The sequence below is a fragment of the Aythya marila genome, assembly GCF_965140915.1.
Source record: "Aythya marila genome assembly, chromosome: 20".
Taxonomy (NCBI): domain Eukaryota; kingdom Metazoa; phylum Chordata; class Aves; order Anseriformes; family Anatidae; genus Aythya; species Aythya marila.
In genome coordinates, this window is record NC_139061.1 from 7,113,608 (window position 1) to 7,136,214 (window position 22,607).

The 22,607-nt window shown below is 47.1% G+C and overlaps 1 protein-coding gene and 3 long non-coding RNA genes across 8 annotated transcripts in view; all 4 read right to left on the reverse strand.

The window, feature by feature from the left end:
* NUFIP2 (nuclear FMR1 interacting protein 2) overlaps positions 1-1,639 on the reverse strand; it is a 34,547-nt gene extending 32,908 nt beyond the window's left edge. For all 5 annotated transcript variants that reach the window (XM_082776439.1, XM_082776438.1, XM_082776436.1 and 2 more), the window contains exon 1: positions 1,224-1,639. In XM_082776439.1, coding sequence (XP_082632565.1) covers positions 1,224-1,389 — 166 coding nt within the window. In that variant the 5' untranslated portion in view covers positions 1,390-1,639. The remainder of the gene's footprint in view (positions 1-1,223) is intronic.
* An 806-nt stretch (positions 1,640-2,445) lies between these two features.
* LOC309886049 lies at positions 2,446-11,275 on the reverse strand. Its single transcript, XR_014318888.1, has 3 exons — positions 11,138-11,275; positions 8,402-8,489; positions 2,446-3,037 (listed from the first exon to the last, which is right to left on the reverse strand). It is a non-coding gene; the product is annotated as an uncharacterized lncRNA (long non-coding RNA).
* Positions 11,276-11,680: 405 nt separating this feature from the next.
* LOC309886047 lies at positions 11,681-22,569 on the reverse strand. The gene is made up of 4 exons (XR_014318886.1): positions 22,239-22,569; positions 22,021-22,112; positions 11,871-12,089; positions 11,681-11,761 (listed from the first exon to the last, which is right to left on the reverse strand). It is a non-coding gene; the product is annotated as an uncharacterized lncRNA (long non-coding RNA).
* LOC309886048 lies at positions 15,616-16,221 on the reverse strand. The gene is made up of 3 exons (XR_014318887.1): positions 16,208-16,221; positions 15,809-15,904; positions 15,616-15,669 (listed from the first exon to the last, which is right to left on the reverse strand). It is a non-coding gene; the product is annotated as an uncharacterized lncRNA (long non-coding RNA).
* Positions 22,570-22,607: the final 38 nt, after the last annotated feature.

Genomic DNA, 22,607 nt, shown 5'->3' on the forward strand with positions numbered 1-22,607 from the left:
GACGAGGAGCAAAAAGAACAAAAATGAAGAAAAAAAATCCATTTCACCAAGTCAGCGTGTCAGCAGTTTCGAGTCCCAGTTTTCAAGGTTTCCCAACTCGGCTGAGTTTTGCCCCAAATCAATGTTTGGGGTGGCTGGCTCCGGCCTGGAGCCAAGGGGGGCAGTGACCCAAATTTTGGGGGGTGAGGAGGACGTGGGAAGGAGGCGAGGAGCCAAGAGGAAGGGGTGTCGGGGGGCAGCATGTGGGGAGCCCCCCTGCTACCTGTGGGGCTCCTGGGCAGGAGGGAGCTGCCCCAGGGCCTCTGAGCTCCCCGCTGATGGAAGTGAAGATTTCAAGGAGTATGTGTATGGAGGGGGGGATATAAAAAAACACAAAAACCCCACCAAAAAAAAAAAATAAAACCAAAACAACCCCCCCCACGCACATGGCACCGCGACTCCTCATCCCACCCCGCGCTGCCTCCCGACCGCTTTTATTTTTATTTATCCCTCCTGCCGCACCCCCGGCCGCTTTTATTTTTATTTTTATTTATTTATTAGCAGAACGGGCGGTGTGTCTGTGTGTGTTGGGGGGGGTGAGGTCGTGTTTTAACGGGAGGAGGCCTCTCCGCGAGGGGGATGGGGGGGTTCCCCCAATATGAGGCTCCTCATGGGGCTGCGGCTGGAGGAGGCCGGGGCAGGAGGCTGAGGAGGGAAGGAGGGAGGCAGGGAGGGAAGGGGGCTGAGGAGAGAAGGAGGCTGAAGAGGGAAGGAGGCTGAGGAGAGGAGGCTGAGGAGGGAGGGAGGCCGCCGCCCTGCGCTTTCCGTGACTCATTGATTTGCACGCTCATCACTTTTCCACACGGGGCGGCCTCCCCCCCCCCCCCCTTCACCCCCTTCACCCCCTTCTTCTCCTTCTTCATCCCCAACCGCCTCCTCGCTCCCTTATTTTTTATTTTTATTATTTTTTTTTCCTCCCTTCCCCTCCCCGCACGGCCCCGGGGCCGGCCCCACACGTGCCCGGCGCTGCCGCCGGCCCCGCGGCTCCCTCAGCCGCGCCGGCTCCAACATGGCGGACAGGAAGCGGCCCCAGCGCGGCGGAGAAGCTTCCAGCCGGGCCGGGGGAGGAGGAGGAGGAGGGTGAGGAGGAGGATGAGGAAGGATGAGGAAGGCCCCGCCGCCACCCCGCGAAGGTCACCAGCCCCGTCCCGACCTCCTCCCCCCCTTCCCCTCAGCCCCCGGACCTGTTCTCCGCTTCGGCGCCTCCTGGTGCTGCGGGTGCTTGTGGAGCGGCGGCTTGGGCTGGGCTCGGCCGTCGGGCGGCGGCAGGTAGGGGCTGTGCGGGCGGTGGTGGCTGTAGTAGTAGTAATGGTGGTGGTGGTGGTGGTGGGGAGGGGGCTGCTCCTCCATGGGGAGGGGGCTGGCTCAGCTCGCTGCCGGCGCTGCCTTTTTTTTTTTTTCTCTTTTTTTCTCTTTTTTTTTTTTTTTGGAGGGAGGGAGCAGCCGGGGCCGTGCCGTGCCTTTTTGATGATATTTTTTTCCTCTCGCTGTGTTTTCCTTTTTTTTAAAAAAATAAAATAAAATATATTTTTTGAGGCCGTGCAGGCTCCGGCGGCTGGGACGCGGCTTGGCGCGGGGGGAGGCGGCGGAGGGACTGGCAGCGCCCGCCCCGCGCCCCGCCCCGACCGGCGGAAAGGGAAGGGAAAAACCCCGGGGGGGGGAGGTCAAAAAATATGGAGGGGAGAGCCCGGCCCCACGGCTCGGGGCGGTGCTGCCTCCCCCGAGCCGCTCAGTGCAGGATTTGGGAGCGGGGATGTGGGATTTGGGAGCGGGGATGGGGCGGGGAGCGGCCCCAAAAGGCCTGGGTGGGAGCGGGGGGGAGGATGGAGGGAAAAGGGGATCCCACACGCGGGTGCTCGCCGCCTTCCTGAGGATGGGGTGAGGAGGAGAAGGGGTGTGGAGCTTCTGCTGGGGGTTTCCTCGGGGGTCCCAAGCCCGTTGGAGCATCCCCTGTGTGGCAGGGCTCGGGGCTGGTTCAACGGAGCCCCCCCGGAAAGCAGAAGGGGTGTCAGATGCAGGGGGGTTTAAGGGGTAAGGAGAGGGATGGGGGACACCAAAATGTGTCATCCGGGGTCACAGCCCTGTGTGGGGGTGCTCAGGGGGTTTAAGTACCTCCAGGTGTTGGTGGTGTGCCCTACAGCAACCGGGGGGGGAGAGCGGCAAAAGAAAATCGTGTAATTAAAGACTTACAATAGCCACAAAATGAATAAACAGGGTGCATAGCCCATCCTTAAAATAGGATTGCGTAGCTTCTCAGGGCTTGTAGTTGTAGCCTTAATACCTGTGTGTTATTTTAAGAAATTAAAATAATAAAGCTTCTCTGTCCAGAAAGCCCTATCAGGCTTTATTTCTGCTCTGCAGGACATCACACAAAACACAGAGCCCTTCCCTTAATTTTATTTCATCAGAATATGGTCGAAAGCATATGCCTCCAGCACAGCTTCCCCCTCCCCGTTCTTTAACATATACAAAGTAAAACCATCCCTACCACAAATCCAACTTCTGCATTAACACCGAGGGCTCCTTTTCAAGGTTGGAGGTGCCTGAAAGAGGAGTTCTGTGCCCAAGAGGCCCTACAGTTTGCATTTCTTCCAGCACACTGCAAAGCAATTTAAGGCGCAGTGAAAGCGTTTAAAGGATGACTGCGAACTGGAGGCTCTGCCCCTGCTCCCCGGAGTAACGGTGCTGGCAGCCGCTGACTCAGAGCGACCTCACGGCGCTGAGGAGACAACTCTCGAACCGAGGAGTCAGGCTTTAATCACAGCTGACATTTTATTGGTGGCTTGGAAGAATTTATTTTTAATATAGGGAACTGGCTCGAAGACAGGCTTCAAAGGACTCCGGAGAAAGCAAACAATTACGGACAAATCAGCTGCACACACACAGACAGCAGAAATCTAAATACAAAGGGCAGCGGGTTGCACGTACATGAAAAGTGAAGCAACTCTTCTGTTTCTTAGAAGCGCTGTGTTGTCAGTTTTACATTAACCCTCTAAAGCTGGAAAAAAAAAAAAAAGAAAAAAAAAAAACAGATTAAAAAAAAACACAAGATAATGTAGCCTGGGGCCCACCAAGCCCCGTAACACACCTGGCAAAGGAAGCACGGGCACCCCGCACACCCTGCTTAGTGCCGAGATGTCTTTTCATGCACTACAAGTTCCAGCATGCAGCACTGCTCCGTGCCCTGACGTCTGCGTGCCATGCTGGGACACGTAGTCCTCAGACGCTGCGCTTTCTATTAAGGGCAGGCACAAATTTCTCATTGTCGGGCTATTTCATGCTCTCCTTTCAAGCCGACTTTGTTCCGAGTGACACCAAGCACCCTGCCCTCGCTAGCGCAGCGCTGCACCAGCTATATAATGCGTGCTGACATTCAGCAGCTGGGTGGGATGTGTTCTCTGGAGCTGTGGAAAAGGAACAGGAGACTTCCACGCTTCCTCATCTGCAGCAGTTTCCCTCCTTGCCGCTGAGTTTGGCAAGTCAGCAGGGTCTCTTGCGAAGGAAAGAGGTAATTTGCCTTGGAATTCCACACCCACTGCCAAGCATTCCCACATCCAGGCACAACGCTGGGCAGAGCCAGCATAATTTCTAGCTCCAACTCAGAAGGCTATTTTATAAAGCTTTGAAGTGTATGGCTTTTCAGAGAGCCTGCCATTTAAAGCTGCAAAATGAAGGCAGCAAGGAATGAATCAACTGCTACAGAGCTCATGAGAAAGTTTTCCTGGACAGACCTGAGGTGATTTTTGAATTCATATGAAGACGCAGTTAAGCTTAAAAGCTACTCCAATGATTTCCTAAGAATAAATTATTTCCTCTCACAGGCAACCCTCTTTAAGGCACTGCATTTAATTTCCATTAAATGTTTAGGGTGAGTTGAAACCTTCAAACTATGAAATTCATCCATGAAGAGATTCTTGTGTCTGTCTCCTGTTTAAAGCTCAAAACTGGGAAACGTCAAAATTACTGTATGCATGGATACTGAGAAGGACACTTATACAAAGCAAGATCAGCATTTACCTACCTTTTTTGTCATAATGTTTTAATTTTTAGCATTTTTAATTTTTAGCATGTTTTAATTTTTAGCAAGGATCCAAACTTGCCAAGAGCCCTATATTCTAATACACCCAACCTAACGAAGTAAAAGAGAGGATAGTTCCAGTTATGTTTATAACAATACCATTTAAATCAGTACAACATGGTCACAAGTCACCAGCTGATATTTAAATGCTGGAGGAAGACTCAGATCTAGAAGTAGAGGTTATTTAGGATGGATCATGGGGGTGACAGTGCTCCTTGCAGCTTCTGCTTGACCAGGGGTACAGCTGTCCTCACCAAGCTCAGAACACTGCCATTGACAACTGCATCCAGGTAGGGAGGGCCTTTCCTTGACTCCATTTTTGTACTTTACTGTGTATATTATTTATATACAGTCTCTTTAAAGACTTCACCCTCTAGAGGCAGTTTGATAGCAAGCTGTGGCTTCGAGGTCTTAAAAGGCAACAACAACAAAAACATTTAGTCCTTAGCAGAATTGTAGGAGTGGACACTGTGGACACTTATCTTTCCTATCCCTAATAATTTACACATTTCTACATAATAACACATGCTGAAGTAGATTTAAAATGAAAGAAAAAAAAAAAAAACAACAATACAACTTACAAATGCCATAAGCACGCACTGTTAATCTTTCAGGAAAATTAAGGCAGCCCAGCACCCAAAATATCCATAGGGCATAATTTTGTGAGACAGCAAACCTCATGTAATGGCTAGCTGCTCCCAGAAGGGAAGGTCATCCCTCCCTCTGCCTGCCTGCCTCTGCCCTGCCCTCGAAGCAGCACTGGAGCTTCTCTGATGCTGGGTGAGGCCATCTGAGAAATTAAACAAACAGAATTCCTCAGATGAAGAAGTGTACATTTTTCTTCTGGTTAAACTTCCTGGCCTGTTTCGCTGGGGAGCCAGACAAACATTAATGCCCTTAAGAATGGGCTGCAGCTCCAGAGACTTCGGAGCTGCCTTGCAGAGCCAGCCCTGCAGCAGGGATGACCCCTTCTGGGAATTGGGCAGCGGGGACACAGCTGGGGCTGCAGCCGCTTCAGCCAGCTAATTTTATTTTGCTCATATTTGTTGAGTCAATCCCCTCGAGCGCCCGAGGATGGTGTGACCACCCTTCAAAGTGTTCAGAGCAAGCTGTAACAGAAGGGCTTTAACCAGTGGGACTTCATTCTGATGGCTACATCCATTGTTTAATAGGGCTGGATCTGAGGAATGTCCCCAGTTGTAAACACATTGAAGTGTTCACACAGGCATGAGTAACATCTGCTGCCCATATCTGCATGAAAAATTGTTTACTAGAGTGCAATCGTAGAAACTGGAGGCTGCTTCCCGGACATGTATAAAGGGAGCACAAGAGGCAGGCTAGTGGTCAGCCTCAGCCAGGCCTCTCACTGTTACTTGTCCTGGATTTCCAAGAATCCTGGTTCTGGGGTTTCAGACAGTTCTGGATCTCCTCCTACACCCTAGGATCGTCACAGGGACCACAGAAATCAGCACAAGCTTCCCAAGGTGCTCCTGCAAAAGCTGTCCTGCGGTCAGCAGGTTGCTCTCCTGGGACCTGAGAGCACAGGAGGCCCTGCCTGACTTCGGCTGGGGATTGTGTCAGTCACTGCTCGCAGTAGACTTTGACCTCTGGAAGACAAACGGAAAAAGCTCAATCCACAAATTCCAAGCGCTTTTTATCTTGTTATACAACACAACAGTCACAAGGGTGCTAGTCATTCATATTTCATTCTCACTGCTTTTGGATACCGAGCACTTATTTCGAAACAGGGACAGTTTTTTTTTTTTTTTTTTTAAATACTCATGGGGTACATAAGCATCTGGCACCCAGAGACCTGAATACCTGTGTTTGGACTCCAACCTAAAAATGCCTGGCACTGGCAGAACACTGAATCTGGACGGGTTATTATTTGAGTTATTACTACAATTGCTGTTTCATTGTGTGATACAGGGCAACAATGGTTGACTACAAGATTAGGGACTGAGAAGAGCCCTTGTCAGAAGGAAAATTAAAAAGCCCAGGACCATTCACCTCTGAGGAAGTGAATCAAAAAGCCCACAGTGAAGGTATTACAGAAGACGTAGCCGAGAGATAGCAGTTTGAGAACTTTTGTTCACCTTATCTCAAATTATTGGAACACGGGAACATGAAGGGGGAAAAAAACAGCAAATTAGAAGATAAGCAGCTACCTTTTAAAGCCTTGCATAAAATATAGAGAGAATTCGCCGACACGCAACATTGTGAAGAGCAAGGCATTATTAGTATTCTCAAAGGATGGGCATAATTCAGCTAAAAGTAAATATTAACATCTAAAATTGAGCTTTTAGAAGGATTATTATCTATTACTCTCCCAGGCACAAGTGAGAGTCTACCCCTTATGATTTAAGAGGAGATTTCTGCCAGGTATCTAGCACCCGGAGAGCTCAAAAGAAGCGGGGGGCAGTATTTACTCATTATAAAGCCATCTACTCAGAAGACCTGATGAACTGAACACGAACAAGACAGCTGGTAGCTCTACCTAGACAGGGAGGAAAACAGGAGGCAGCAGAGAGGAGTAACGACTTGCAAGGCAAGCCATGGTCACTGCACAGCAGATGCCCGTTAGTATTTTCCACAGAGAAAGTATTTTCTTGCATCCTCTACTTAATGGGTCTATGCTCCAATTTAGAGAAGACAGGTGTTTGGGTTACTGTGTGACAACACTGCACAGGACAGAGTTAAAGGCTACTCTCACCTCATCATCTTTTGCCCTATTTCCTTATCTCGGAATCTGGTCCGCAGCGCCACACTTGTTCTCCCAGCCAATTTCCTTTACTTCGCTCCTTACCTACTTGTGAGGACTGAATTACAGGACGAGGCTACCGTACACAGCAAAGGGTTTGTAGAACAGTTTTTCTGGCACAGCTCCCCAGGTGGAGATGTGGTTCATATAGGCAAAAGTACTCCCTCAACTATCTCCTTAAAAGGCAAGCTATACCATCAGAATAAATCATCCACTTCTTTGCTTTTTGCATGCCATCATTGCTGCAGGGTTGAGTCTGGTACATTCCAGCCCGTGTAAGTATTCTGGCAAAACTAGTAGTTCCTTGACCAGGAAGACAAGATGCACCAAGAAGCGAAGAGCTTGTATTGTTTTGTAAAGAAATGGCTTCTTTTTTGTATTTACTGAGAAAGGAGAGTGAATGAGCCACGAGTACTGACTCCATTAACAACGGGATGGGGAACTGCATGCAGAAGTCACCTCTGGGGTGGCAAATGGCAGCAGAACAAAACAACACTCCCAATAGTTTATTTATTATACGCATTAAATAATATTATTATTTCCTAATGAAGCTATGGTGAACCCTAAGTAAAATCTAAAGACATAACAGAACTTACACATCTGGAGTTGAACCAGAATCCTAGATGTAGGACCCCCACTCTACTGGAAAGTAGCCTAGGACTTCACACACCAAGTCCAATTAGTAATATTCTTCGTTATCATCTTTAGACTGCAATAGACCTCATGTCAGCCCCAGGAAAGGATGTGAGTCAATCCTTGACTAACTGGCTCTGATTCACTAAGGAACCAACATATATAAAGTCATCCTAAAGATAAAAAATGCTAAGGTTTGCTTCACTGATAATGTATCTAATGGCTGCTGAGGTTGGAGTAATAGAAGAGAGATGAGAGAGAACAGCACTACATTGCTATGGAAACTAGAATTTTCAAAATAAATACCTTTGCAGAACTGAGGTTGCAGATCTAAAATAATCCATACTGTTTTTGACATTTCCTCCCTTTACCATGAGATTCAGACAGGCTGACCAGCCAGGCATGGGCAGCAAGCTCGCATGCACAGAGCTCAGCCTGCAGCGACACAAGGTCCCCCATGGCTCACCTTCGTTATTCCAGTGCAGGTTTGGGCCCTGAAGAGAAACATCAGCACTTGGTCTGTTACCTGTACAATTTTGGGGGCTTTCCTTCCAGACTAGACAAGCCAGAGTAAAACGAGTCTATAACCACTTGAGGGGGGAAGTGCTATTTTTATCCCACTAAACTGGGATATAATCTTTTTTTTTTTCCTCCAGTCTTTTTCTTAAGTGAACTGAGACAACACAATATATTAAGCAAACCTTCTTTATGAGGTTCTGATTCCCTTACTCACTAGGAAACTCCTTACCGTAACAGATGACTCCTCTGCAATTACCATTCAGGGTCCCTACCCAGTACGTGCTTCCCGTTAGTCCCATTTCAGAAATACAACCGGTAACTTCCTTGATTGCATTTGGGCAAAAGGTTGCTCATTTTAGACACACACATACCTCCACACCTCACACACCTGGTACCATCTCACCGACTGCTGCTATAAACGCGTCCAAGCTCTCGAAATGCTGACTCACAGGGCTAAGACTATGGAAAAAAAAAAAAAAATTAGACTTGCTAATGTGGAGCCTGGCAGGTTTCCTGCCCTTCCTTATCTGCAAGCCCCTTGCCACCACAGGCTGTAACGAAGGACCTTGTTTCCTGGGAGGAGGCAAGGAGTAGGTACTTGTTTCCTAAAGATAGCCCAGATTCCTTTCGACTCTCAGCTGCTAGCTGGTAATTGCGGACAGGAGAAGAAAACCCCCAGTGCTTACAGCGGCAGGGCTACATCTGAGGAGAGATGAATGACTTCTGGGGAGGCTCTCTTGCTTAACGCAGCATTGCCCACTTCTGTGCATGCCTGGGATGTAGTTAAGTTTCTTTAAAATGCCCTGCTATGTACCACAGGACATGCTCCTCACCCGTAGCCTTCGCTGGCCGGGGTTAGTTCGATTCCTGCCTTCAGCAGAGCTGACTCAGTGCAGACAGGCAAAAATCACTGTTTGCATTCGGAGGGTTTTCCACACATCAAGATGCAGGCGAGCAGCGCTGGGTGCAGATTGTGGTTTGCTGCAGGCATGCCAGCACAGGCGAGGACAGGGACCCAAGCTCACGCTGCGTGGGGACAGCGGGGAGCAGCGTGGGGAGATCCCTGCCACCTAGCTGGGAGCCGGGCTGGGTGCGTTCTGCCTGCGTTAGCACGCCGCTGTGCCCAAGCTAATCAGCTCTGGATCTGATCCAAGCTGACTGCCCACCACGTCAACAGCTTGTCTTCTCCCCCCCAGGAAATGACCTGTTTGCAAAAGGCTGAGCATTTAGGGAAACAAAAGTTTGATGCCCACACTTTTCATGTGGCAAAGGACTTCAGAAAGCAGCGAGGAGCTTTTGGGACTGGATGGGATGGGCAGGCTGCTCAGCTGCCTCCTCCTCCCAGTACCTACGCAACTCATTTGCGAAGAAGCAGAGGCTGACGAGCCACATTTGCAAGCTGGGCAGGGCAGGCCAGGGAGCAACTCTGGCTGAAGGTAAGGAGCAGCAGGCTGTGGTGAGAGCTGTACTGCAGCGAGCGCTTGGAAATGACTGTGCTAAAGGTCTGGATAATGACCGGGAAGGTGAGGTGCTTCAGCTCCCACAACGATGCAGAAACAAGCTGGCAACACAAGTTCTCTCTCCACTGCTCTCTTGTGTTCCTAAGCAAGTGAAAATAAATCTTCACGGCGGAGCCCAACGCCAGCTCCTGAGGAGCTCTGCCTAGGAGAGCGAGTTAGGGTGAAGACCTTTGAATACCCCCTCAGCATTTTTCTGTCAGCTGGAACCTGATTTTGAGAAGTTCCTTGTTTGAGTTCATGCCCTTAGATTACACTGAAAAAAAAACAAAGTCCTTCGTGCGCCTTGGGGACACCTAGTGCTGGAGTAGAAGAATGTAGAGTGCAACACGCAGTCACTGCAGAGCTGGGTGTGCTGGAAGCGACGCTGGAAATGTCCTGATGAGCCCAGATATTAGGGCAGCAAGACAAAGGACAATATATTTCAGTATCTGTTAGGCATGAGGCAAGAGATCATATGCTATACCAAGCATCCACAACCTCAACTCCCAATTCAAACTGGTTTTGATATAAAATACCACTTACCCAACCAGTGTCCCCTAGCAGGTTCATCATACTGGGCATTACTGTGTGCCTTCCCCCAGCCTCCCTAACTCAGAGGAGAGATTCCAAGCCGGGCAGAGGCAGCAGACCCAGCTGTGTCACTTGGCCGCCGTGTGACCAAAAGCACAGCTTTTGTGCCTCTCTCCCTATCACAAATGCATTTTCTAATGTAGGGAGAGCAAAGAGCTGCCATAAAAACAAGGCAGCTGAAATCAGGAGCAGCCTGTTTGGCTTGCAAATGGCACCTGCTAGGAGGTGGCGGCTGCGCAGAGGCTTGGGAAGGAGCGAGAAGGTCCCCCCAGGACAGGTGAACTAAGAGGTTATGGAGCTATTAGGTCATGCCACACACGTAGCAAGTAGCTTATCATCATGAGGAAGCAGTCTTTGTTTTTAAATTAATCACTTAGAGGACTCTGGCTTCCATCTTGTGCTCCCTTTTTATTAGCTTGTTTCATTTTAAAAAGCTATAAACCTTCAAAGCCGATGCAGAGGTGGGAACACAGCTAGAGAAAACTGCAACCAGACCACCACTTCTACAGATCCACAGGGCATAAATTGAGGCCACAGCCCAAAACAGCACTGAAAAAAAAAAAAAAGCCAGCACAGCCTCCCACTCCCTTTGTGTGCACGCTGTACCTGTATTTGATGTATTAGCTCCACGCTGCAAAGCCTGGGAGAAGCCCATCAGAACTGTGACGTGCCAGACCAGGCTGCCAAGCAAAGCACTCACGTGTCACTGGAAAACATTTTACCCCTGGAGGCACGGGGACTTGTTTAATACCTAGATGGGTGGTGAATGCAGGGCACCGTGTAGCACACTGCAAATTACAGCCACAGCAATCCTGTAGCAGGCTTTTCTGTTGTTTTTGGCTAGCTAGCAGATGAGAGGGGCTCTGTAAGTATCCCTCACCAGGCCTGCAGTAAACACACTGTACAGGCAAAACAGTACTGTTGTAATACAATGACAAAAATCAGGAAAAAAATACAGGAGGGGCTTTTTTTTTTTTTGCTGCTTTGTCTCACCTCAGACACCAAGAACAAACTTACCCAACATCCATTATCTGAAACGTCGCTGCTGCGATGGTTCAGATGGCTCCAGCATCTCCGTAGCAAATACCTGCTTTCAAGAGCTGTTAGAGTAGAGCATAAACATATCCTCTGGCATAAAATATGGATTGCTTGCTCCAATTTCACAGGCCTGTGTGAAATTTCAAGTAGATTAATGAGGAACAGTCCTGAACTAGTTAGATGGGCTTAAAAAAAAAAAGTTGGGACTTCTTTCTCCAGGCCTTCTGCTTGACATTAATTAACTGGTTAGCATTCAGGATCACAGTTACATTTGTGGAAGCTTCTGTATGCTGCTGGTGCCAAGGTGAACTGGCTAGACACAAGTCACGAGTTGTATTGAATTGATTTTACCCGTAACCTGTTCTAAGTACAGCCTGCAATCAACATGGCCTGTAGCTTCAAAACACACTAGAAGCACACACCTCGGGATGCAGAGCTGCCTTTTTTTATTGGCAGCTTACTTTCTGTCTCTCACTAATCTGAGAGCAGTAACTATTGTGCTTTTGCCTTGTTTATCAAGCTTACTCGAAGCAAATCCGAGGACCTGTCCTCCATCTCGCATAGCTGCTGCTGCAATGACAGCGGCTCAGTGCGAAGACAGCCCTGTATGAAGGCAAGATCAGATCATAAATGCAGAACAGCTGCTTAAGCAGAACGTAAGAAAAAGCAGCAAGGATGTTGCTGGGCAGAGAAAAGCATTGCAAGAGCTTACAGATAGCCTCCTTTCTCCAGAGGCACATGCGCACTGCTACCGTTCAGTCGCATTTCTCTCCAGCTTCCTGGTAGCAGCAGCAGCAGGCGCGGTCCGTCACATCTGACTGGCTGCAGGACTCCGTCCTCGTCTGGCAGGAATGACCCGGCCTCGATTTTTCACAGTTCTGTCACCTCCTTCCTCCCTTTTCGGCATGGTAAAAATCACCAGGCATGAAACCTGCAGCACAAAGGAAATTCTAGCCCAGCCTGCTGCAGCACGCTTCCCTCCGCAGCGCAGGCTGAAGGCACGGCGAGCCTCCCGTAACCTACATTAGGTTCCTGTAACAGGTCAGATCAGGCACCTCAGTGCCAAACCTGAGGCTTCTCTCCACGGCCAGACCTGGCACACACAGAGATCAAACCTCTGAGGATCACGGCGAGCAGCTCTGCTCCTTCAGTAAAACAGAGTGCTTTACAAAAACGAGTAGTTTAGCCCCACAAAACAGCTTTTTTTTTTGGCTCCAGAACAAATATTGAAATCCCTTTAGGCCTAAGGGCCATCCGGCTTTCCCCACACACAAATAGCACTGTGAGAGACACCAACTCTGGCTGAACAGCTACAGCAAAGCACACTTGATGCTGCCGTGGCTACGGACTCTGATCCGCCGCCTGCCAGAGGTGATGCCATGGGCTGATGTGCTCGCAGTCTGAAATTGAGGCAAGGAACACGCTGCTCTTGGCCAGCTTGCCAGTCCAGTGGCACATCCTGACACGGGCACTGGGACTGCTGCCTCTTAAACATCAGGGAAATAAAACCCAAGGGAGAAGTTACGCATTAGCACACTATCTTAGCCAGTGCCACAGGGTGTGCCCACGCCTTCAATCCTCTTGTCCTTCTCTTGGTGCACCCCTAGGTCCTCTCCCACTGCTCAGCACCTCTCTTTCCTCAGGGCTGCTTAGTAATTAACTGCTGCTCTTCCCCTTGCTTTACCCAGCTCTACCTGCACGGAACAGCAGCCAGAGCTACTCCTGTGTCATCACTACCTTTAAGAAAGGAGCTGACCCGCAAGCTATTTTTAGTGGCATTGTAAAGTTGTGGAGCTATTTTGGTCACATCCCTGTGCCGTAAGCTGCAGGACGCCGACAGGCTCTGAGCCTGCCTAGGGCAACGGGGCTCTGACTGCGAACCAGAGCGGCGCGTGACTCCGCACTACGGCCTCTCTGCCCTTCCCGTGCTGTAAGAATCTACACCAAGGTTTTATTTCTAATCATTTTAGAAACGAGCTACACATATTCCTGGGTACCAGAGGCTCTGCAGGTTCTTCACGTCGTTGTCCTCCAGCCTGCACTGCCTGCAGGTCTGCAGAAGGTGCTCTTCATTCTGCGGGCTCCCTCGCTCCCATTTGCCTTACTCACCAGGAGGCGAACGGTGCAATTAGGAGCCCGCAAAGGCACCCGACGAGATTTTATCCATCTTTTGCATCAGACCTCTGCGAGAGATCAATAAACATTAGGCTGGTGGCTGCTGAGAAGTTGGGTGTGTGTAATTCTGTGGGGGCAGAAGGGAGGCCAGGGAGGAACCACTCACGCAGCAACACGCTGTTCTGACCGCAGACGGTGCCAGGGAGCTCGGGGCACATCCAGGACACCAGGCAGGAGGTGCCTGGTCCAGACAGTTGTTTTCTCTCCAGTGCCTAAGGCTTGCTTGCCAAGTTTGCTGGGGCTACGGGGCAGGTGCAAAGCATGGGCAAGAACAGAGGCCAAAGCAACTGGATTTAACAGAATTAAATCCCTAGATACAAAAGGAAGCTTGAAGGATGGGAAGTGTGAGGTAAATGAAGGGAGATAAAAGAGAATACTGAACTGCTGTGTTCAGACAGGGATGGGTGAGTCAGACGTACAAAGGAGGAGCAAGTGAGTAACCATATACACAAGTTATTAAACAGCTGACAGCCATCCCTCCCCAGAAAACCCCTCTTAGGGCTGCTGCTGTCTTCAGCTATGGTATGTGTCTTCCCAGGACACTCCAGATAGATGCAGGACTGTTAATATCACTGTCCCGCTTGGTGCAAGCCCATCATGTAGTGAAGAGGAACCAGAATGCCCTCAAGTCAGACTTCAAGGTCCATCTTGCATTCCCCCTCCCTGTCTTCTAGGTTCTCCTCAGGAGTTCTGTTCTCACACCGCAACCCACAGCCTGCTCCTATCAGCTGACCATTAACTAATAAAATTTTATGGCATGTAAATTAAAACTAGTTTAGTGAGAAATTGACTTTTTGGTCAATATGTGGCAAAGGCACAGACAGAATAATAAAGTTTAATATATTGTTATTTTTTTCAGGACACAACGGAGCTGCAGCTCAGTTCAGACACAGATGTGTCCAGCAACAATATGTCAAGGCCTGTTGGATCAGAGGGCTCAGTGAAGTGTTCCGTGTTTCAGCTGCCCCCAGAGCTATGCACAAGACTAGCAGTAAGCATTACCTAGTGAAAACACTGGTGTGAGATGGAATAACACAGTTACATGTTGCATTCTTTTCCTGCTGAGCTTCAGCAGCCTTGCTCTGGGACGCTGCACAGGCAGGATAACAAACACAGCGTGACACAGAACCAATAACCTGCACGGTGTGCCCGTGTTACTGCTAGCAGAGCTGTGCCAGGGTAGGGAGTTACCAGTTTGCCTTTCATCACCTGTCTACGTCCTTAATACTTCATTCATTTGCACGCAATTTATCTTCCTTTTAGAGCATTACCAGAATCATCACCTGTCTCCAGCAATTATTTAATGAAGACATCAGATTGCCATCTTCGCAACGCAGGTATTTGGCTGGTAAATATAATGCAAACGCATTTAGAACATTGCTACACCTGTTCCATTTTCTGGCATGGAAACACCAGACATACAGTAACAAATCACAGGCGGCTCACCCCACAGACGTAGCCAGAGGTTGTCCACCAATTGTGCGACTCAGGCAGGAGCACACAATGCGCTCTAGCTGACAACTGCAATTGTTCAAGCCTCCTCTAGGGAGTGCAGTCGTAAAGGAAGAAATGAAACTGCAGCACGGATGCCAGCTGGTAATCTGTGACTCAGGATATTCAGGCAGCCACAAATGGTGCCTGCCCATTTCCAACTGCACACAGGGAGCAGCAACGAGGCTTGAGCTTGAGGGAAGAACAGGAGGCTACTGGAACCCTGGGTATGCTTTAATATGTGGAAGAAACGTCTTCCAAGAAAAAAGAAAAAGTAATCAATAAGTGAATCAAGCAATAGAACAACAAATACTGAACCAATCAGTTAAACCAACACGCCCGTGGGTGCATGCAGCATGGACAACATTGCTACGGGCTCTCCATCTCCTGCCCACAAATAAATCATGCTGCGTGTCCATCGGATCATCCAGGGAAGGAATGCTCAGCCTCAAAACATCATTCAGCCCTTGGCCTCTGTGCAAAGAACAGCAAATAGATTCATTTCTAGGACTAGCTGTATTTTGCAGTGCACGCGCATCTTGGCACTAGGAAGTGGGCAGAGACATCAACTTATTTCACTCTAGAATCACAAAGCAGCTGGGCAAGCAGCTGTAGTACCTGCCTGATCCTGGTGGTAAGGAATCACAGGTCCAAAGGCATAAGGTTGCTGATTTCTTCCCTACAAATCCCATGCATGCATCAACTCCAAGTCCTTCTACTCCTTCTTTAAAGAAGTACCAGAACGTGAAACAAATCCTCCCAGAACACAATCTTTGCCAAGAGAATCCATGTTCCCAGTCTCAAGAAAGAAATTTAAGGAATGCAGAAATAATACCACCATCCACCTGAGGCAAAGGGTAAGAGAACAAACATGCTGGTAACAGCCTGGATGGAAAGAGCTGATCTGCAGAACTACATGCAGACAAGTGCCAGGGTCTATCCCACAGCACAGCAAAGGACACGGTGTTTTCTGAAGTTATTTACCAGTTTGTGACAAAGCAGCTCCATGGCACTCCTGAAGTGGAAGATCCCTCAGCGTTGCCAGGACAGCACAGCTTTAAAGCAGAGCATCCTTCTGACCTGCCAAAGCATGGACACGCTTTACTTTCCTAAGTAAATGCTACATAAGAAGCTGCCATCACAATAACTAGGAGATTACATGGTGACCCACTGAAGCAGAGATCTTTCTGTATGATTCTTGCTCTCTCACAGGGTGCCAGGCTCTGGGTTCCTCACCAGATCCTGTGGGGAGCAGCAGCACTGAGGACAGTGGGACTGGGAGGCCAGGAGGCAACAACTCTTGCTGCATATGGATAAAGCACCCGGCTGGCACAGAGAACTTTGCCACAAACAGAAACCATCCACAGCAAACCAGGAACTTACGTGCACTAAGGACAACAACTGGACCAGGGACTTCGCTTTCAGCCAGACGCTCAGGTGGCAGCAGATCTGTGGGACAGCATCAGCCTTGTGCTTTTAGAGACCGAAAGTCCCCTTTGCAGCAGGCAAGAGGACGATAGCTTCTGCTGTGTCTGTTACTAGATGTGGGTTCTGCAATCCAAATGCCAGCAGCTGGCTCGGTGTAGACTGAGGAGCATTGCTAGTATCTGCTAGTGTGTAACAGCCCCTGGGAAGGAGGCACAGCCACTGAGCACAAGCTCCGTGTTTACTCAGCAAGCACCAGCTGAAGAGAACCATCTGACTTCTAAACTTCTGCTGCCTCCCACTTTTTGTCTCATCGCTGCACTACCTATCTAGGCTACAAGTGTAGGGTGCCACAAGCTAATTCACTCATTCTCCCTTTATTATACGCCCTCTTGCTATTTTCTCACCTGTCTCCTCAACCAGCCTGCTGGAAACCCTAAGTACTGACACAGAAAAAAAAATAAGGAGTTAGTAGAAGCCACAGCAAACAAAAAGGAACCATCAGCTCACCCTTGCAAATAAAGGAGCATCTCCTCCCTGTCCTATCTACCCTTACATTTCCCCATCAGCACTAATTTCTATTGCTGTCTTGAGCAGTTACAGGTGCTTTTTAATCGAGGCACAGGAAAGGCAGCCTTCACATTTAAAGATCCTCAGGAATATGCAAGGTTTTTAATGGTAATTTCTGGTGAGGGCAGATCTGATTTCTAAGGAGAATGTTCGTGATGTACGCATTTCCACAGTCTCTCCACCTCTTTAGGATTCCCACACTGGATTACAACCTACCTTCACATATAAGATGTTGAAGCTTTCAATGAGGTCACACCAGACACTGACAAGCACTGATGGGTGAGTCATGCTGCAGTAGCCAGAGATACTAGCAACAGATTTGTTAATCTGTATGCAGTCTAACCCTTTTTCTGGTCTAGAATCTTATTTCAGACTGAAACACAGTATCTCAGAGATGAGTGAATGCAGAATTGGGGAGGTACAGGGCCGTATTTTTGCAACTGTTGTACAGATGATGAGGAGAGGAGAATCAGTTCCTGGGAGTACCTTTACTGCAACACCTAATTTGTTGTTTTACTTGTAAAATGGAAGATCAAGGTCCAGATCGGGTCAATGGGGGAGCCATTCAATGCAGTTCACTGGAAAAACAGGCATGCTAATTAGGAATGTAAGGGTTCTCCTGGGAAAGCTCCACACACACTTGCTCCAGCAGTTTAAATCACCTCCAGCAAGCTGCTCTTCTGGAGGATACTGCCCTGTACCAGGGTCAGGGGGTGTAAATGCCTGCCTGTACAGCAGCCGCTCCAGCACAAAGCCCAGTGTAGGATTTGGATAGGATTTGCCCTAACATAAAGGGCAAACTAAATCTAGAAGACATTGTAGAGGGAGAAGAAAGAAATAACGTGGTGCTATGGTCTCATTGCTATGATGCTAACTTAAAACTTCCCACCTAAAGGAAAGAATTGTTAAACACTTCTCTTCAGAGGACAGCATGAGCAGCAGCTGCCAGTAGGACAACTAACACAAGATGTCTTTTTACAGGGAAAGACAACCACCTGTAGATTGCGTAACTATAATGAGTTTCTTCCTAGTTTCACGTTATTAGTCACCTTTCATCCTTCTCTGCCAAAGGCCTCTTCATATCCATCCAAACCAGAAACAGGACAGAATCTCCTCCTGTGCTGCTGCTTTCAATCACTCTTCAAGGTCAAGGACTCCATAGCAGTGAGGCTTACAGCCCATCCCAGCCACCTTGAAATAACCCCAGAGTAACACCCCTTCCAGCCTTGCTGTTGGGAAAAGGACCTGAACAGACTCTTCTTATACTTTAAAAAAAAAAAAAAAAATAAAAAAAAAAAATAAATAAATTAAAAAGTCTTTGGACCAAAACATTTTGATTTTAAAAGTGAGACAGGAGTATTATTATCTTCAACTGCGTTTAAGACATGCCCCAAAACCCTGCTTATCTTTAAGCATCTGATCAGATTTATTCAAGTGCAACGCATCTCATGGGCTCTGTCAATCACAGTAAAGCTGTACTGGTATTCTGGAAGTACTTCCTAGCATGAGTGTTTCCAAACAGGGCAATTATAGGCACCCACCAATACAGGACACAGGTACATGATACAGAGAAGCACAAGCATATCAGTGCTTCTCAGAAGATAAAAGGCCTCACCCTGTACCTGGTAAAGAGATGTGGACACAGCCAACAATGCTGGGTCATCAGCTGGCTACAGAAATTGAATGTGTGCCTTTAACTCAAGGCAATTCTCACCTTTTCCTGTGGGGGCACTGTGTGGAACAGGCCAAAATGACCAAACTTGATGTTATTTGGGCAAATTAAATCCTCCTGCTATACAATTAACTTTCAGAAAAACTGTCTCCCAGTTTTAGCCCAGAGAAAGAGTCCTGATCACATTTTATGAGTCCTGAAACTAAATCATTGCCAAGGTCCATCCAGAACCCTTCCCCAACAGAAGACATACCTACCTGGAGTTTCTTGGTAACCTGACAGGTGCAAACGACATACTGGCAATTATTTGTAGTTGCCCAGCTTGCCAATTGCTGAGGAAGGAAGAGCTGCTGAGTCACACTGCAAGCAAGCCACTTTTCCACTTTTGCCTGGCTGCCCAGAGGGTAGAGTGGGACAGTCACCAGGCTGAGATTCTGATTATGCCTGAGATTGATTTTCCCCTGTGACAGTAGTAAGTATTTGTGCCTCTGTTTCCCCACTTCTTAATGGACACCTCAACTCCCTTGACTCACGGGACAGGGATAAGTGCACAGCAAAGAACAATTCTGTTTGTCTAACAGAAAGCAGGAGAAGAGTGAAGCAGTATTGTTTTTGTGTAATACAAATGGGGTTATGTAATAGTGTCAGTATTGCCTCATTTTTGTCATTATGGCCTAACAAACTGTCAGAAGGATACTGCCTGACATGGTATCTTCATCCCAGTGAATGTACTGAGCTATTTAACCCGGTGATACAAAACCGGATCGTAACAATCTGTAAGACTACCTCGCTTCTTTTTGACCAACCTTCCTCCAGAACATGTTTTTCCTGTATAACCTCGTAACCCATAATAATGGCCTAAACTACGCTATAGGAATGATGTCATGTTTCATGAGCTAGTAAAAGCAAAACAATCCCTCACTTGTGCATTTCATAACGAGCAACACACTAAAACACACAACCACTTATCTTTACAAGCAGAGAACAAGGTGAAAGTTGGTTTCTAAATCAGTATATAATAGATTCGTAATAGCTTCTTGAAAGAATCTAAAAAAAAATGGATCAATTACATTCACTTACTTGACAAGTTCCCTAGAACAGAAGCAGTGACAAATGCAGTTCATAACCACAATTATAATTAATAACTAAATTTCATTAATTCAGGTTCCATGATTTATTCTGCAATTTATATTTGTTTGCTTAAAAAAAGGTCAGACTAAAGCAGCGTGTGGACTGAAGACTAAGGAAGGTATGCCCGTGATTACAGTGGCTGAAACTGCCCTAATCACACTCTTATCGTTCCTTATCTACTGATAGTATTTATATAGCAATGATTACTGAAGTAGGCCCCATCACTCCACTGAGTTACTACTGCACCAGCGCCTTCGTGTTGTAAGAAGTTTATACTGCTAGAGGTGTTGTCATTCTGCTGAGACAGAAAGCCAAGCTTCTCATCACTTAAAGTCATTAAAAAAAATAAACTATGACACTTCTGAAGAAGTAGGGGTGTTAACCCCAATGTCCTGGCCAAATTCCCAGCTTGAGTAATTACAATGCGCCTTGAATAAATTCTTGCCACAGCTTCCGTTGGACACAGCATTGTTCTCTACTTCCTCTCCTACAGTATTATGTAGTGCTGATGCATGCTCTTAAAGGTCCTGTCTACAGGGGAACGTCGTAAGGGTCTACCCCCAGCCCAGCTCTGCAGCAGAACATTGGGAACACCACACGGAAACCAGTTCTGCCTGTCAGCTGAACCGTTAGGCAATTTGTAATTTTTATTTATTGATGTTCTGGCACCTCCTTCAGACGGAATTAACTTTGTGTATTGCTATCTGATAGATAAACTGCTGCAAATCCCAGATGCAGACATACGTGATGTTGTTTAGTTTTTCTTTAAATCAGCTAGATTTGCATTAATAGGCTAGCAAACTATGCTAAAGCAATTTAAGCTTCCTAGAAGCCTACTACAGTCAGCAGGAAAAGCAACCAAGTCATACCTACTACAACAGGCCTAGAAAACCATGTTAAATATGTCTAGTTCAGCTAGCAACAATAAACATTGTAATTTTTATAGTGCCTGTTCTTTAACAATTTCAGTTGACTTTTTCTAAACGGGTGGTCCACAGCTGATACTGTTTACTTTTGAAGCAGTCACTGAAGACTTATCAAATGTATATCTAGCATTTTAAATAAACTACTTGACAATTAATAGTGAAGCATTACTCATGTTTTTCAGCAGCCACCATTAGACTCTACAGCTTTTTACCCAGAGATTTTATCTTTTTATGTGTGTAATACAAAGAGCTGAGGCCTAGACTCTCTGCTGGTGTTTTGCTGGGTTAGCTCTACGTACCTCACTAACTGAAGCTTTTACTCTCATAATTCACGAGCTTTAAAGGCAACTTGTCTGCAGGAAGAAGTACAAGACCAAGATTTGGAAGAACCTGATCCTTAATTCCACCTTATGACCCCATGGGCAGGCATATCACTCCCTCTTTCTGCTCCATTTAGTTCTCCCACCTGCAAAAAGTAAACGATACCCACTAATGTGACAAAACAAGTACAAAAAAAATATGTTTATAGGCCATGCTGAACAGATTTGTGTTAAATACTATTGTTCCAACATTTGCAAATACAAATATTTACCTTTCCTCGTAGGCCCTTAACTTCCCCAGAAGCATGCATCCAAAACCATATTATTTTTAAAAGACAGAAACTGTAGTTTCAGAAAGTGGATGGTTTTATTTTTGTGCCATTACAAAAATGCCTTTTAACTTGTCAAACGATACGCTACAAATATCTTTGGCAGATGAATGAAACCAAGTTTCCTGTCATAGCTGCCAACTTCAAGGTTGAGATAATCAGATAAACCTTTAGTTTGCCTTTCCCAATACTTACAACAACATATGTTTGAAGTGATCCACATTTGTCTTACTTTTCCTACTGGGATTTGAAAAGGCAAAGTATTAGACCACTATGTGACACGTTTGCAAAACACTAGATGTGGTCCACAACTATTACAGTCAACCTCTGTTCTCAACATTCCTTAGGTTTCCTCTACCCCAGGTTAAATAATCCCCAGTAGTTCTGTCTGCTTGTTTGGAAATAAATGTGAAGTTTAGATTAATAGTCTCCAGTACCATCTTCAACATCTGCTGGATACAAAGCCTTCTTACGGTACAAAATACCTCTTTATTTATAGGAAAAATAGGAAAGATGTTTGCTTGGTTTTAGTAGTATCAGTAATATAGGAGCTTACAGAATTGTATTGTTTTATACTGGGGACACCTCAAAACTCTTAAGTGTTTGCAGGGCACCTTATAACCTGAGAACACTTACTTTGTGTATAATCCTGAATTTAAGAGTGAAAGCAACACCTGCAAGAACACCTCTTCCAAGCTTTGTCCCTTACGTAATTATTTCTATCGATTTATTATCCGGACATCAGTATAAGTTGTTATTTTGATGATTCTTTGCCCCCATGCTCCTGAAAGGGAAAGCAACTATAAACACAAGGGCGACTGACCTCAGCGATTTCCTCTGTTCAGACAGGAGCACAATGCACTTAAACACCATGACAAGGAGACTTGGATTGTTTAGAATTCCTCCAGCTGTAATCTATGGTAAAAACAAATAAACAAATATGTGACTACAAGACACGATAATTAATCCCTGCACGAAGCCAACTGTTATCTCTAGCTCGTAGACAGAGATACCAAAGCACACAGAGGTTCAACAACCTACCAAGTTCAAAACCCACCGCTGAGAGCCAAGACTACCGCTCAGGAGGCCATGTGCTCGCTCTGTGAGATATTTTTTTCCCCTCTTCTGGCACTAAGCCAGAGACGGTTGGGGCAGGCGGCCTGAAACACGCTGCTGTGCTCAGGCCAGGGGCGCTGCAGACCCCTGCACCAGCAGGCCCGCAGGGGTACTGCTGGTGGCTGAGCTGCTCCAGCACAGCCCTGTTGGGTCTCACAATTCTTCTTCACAGAATCACACAGAGTTTCTAGGTTGGAAGAGACCTCAAGATCGAGTCCAACCTCTGACCTAACACTAACAGTCCTCCACTAAACCGTATCACTAAGCTCTACATCTAAACATCTTTTAAAGACC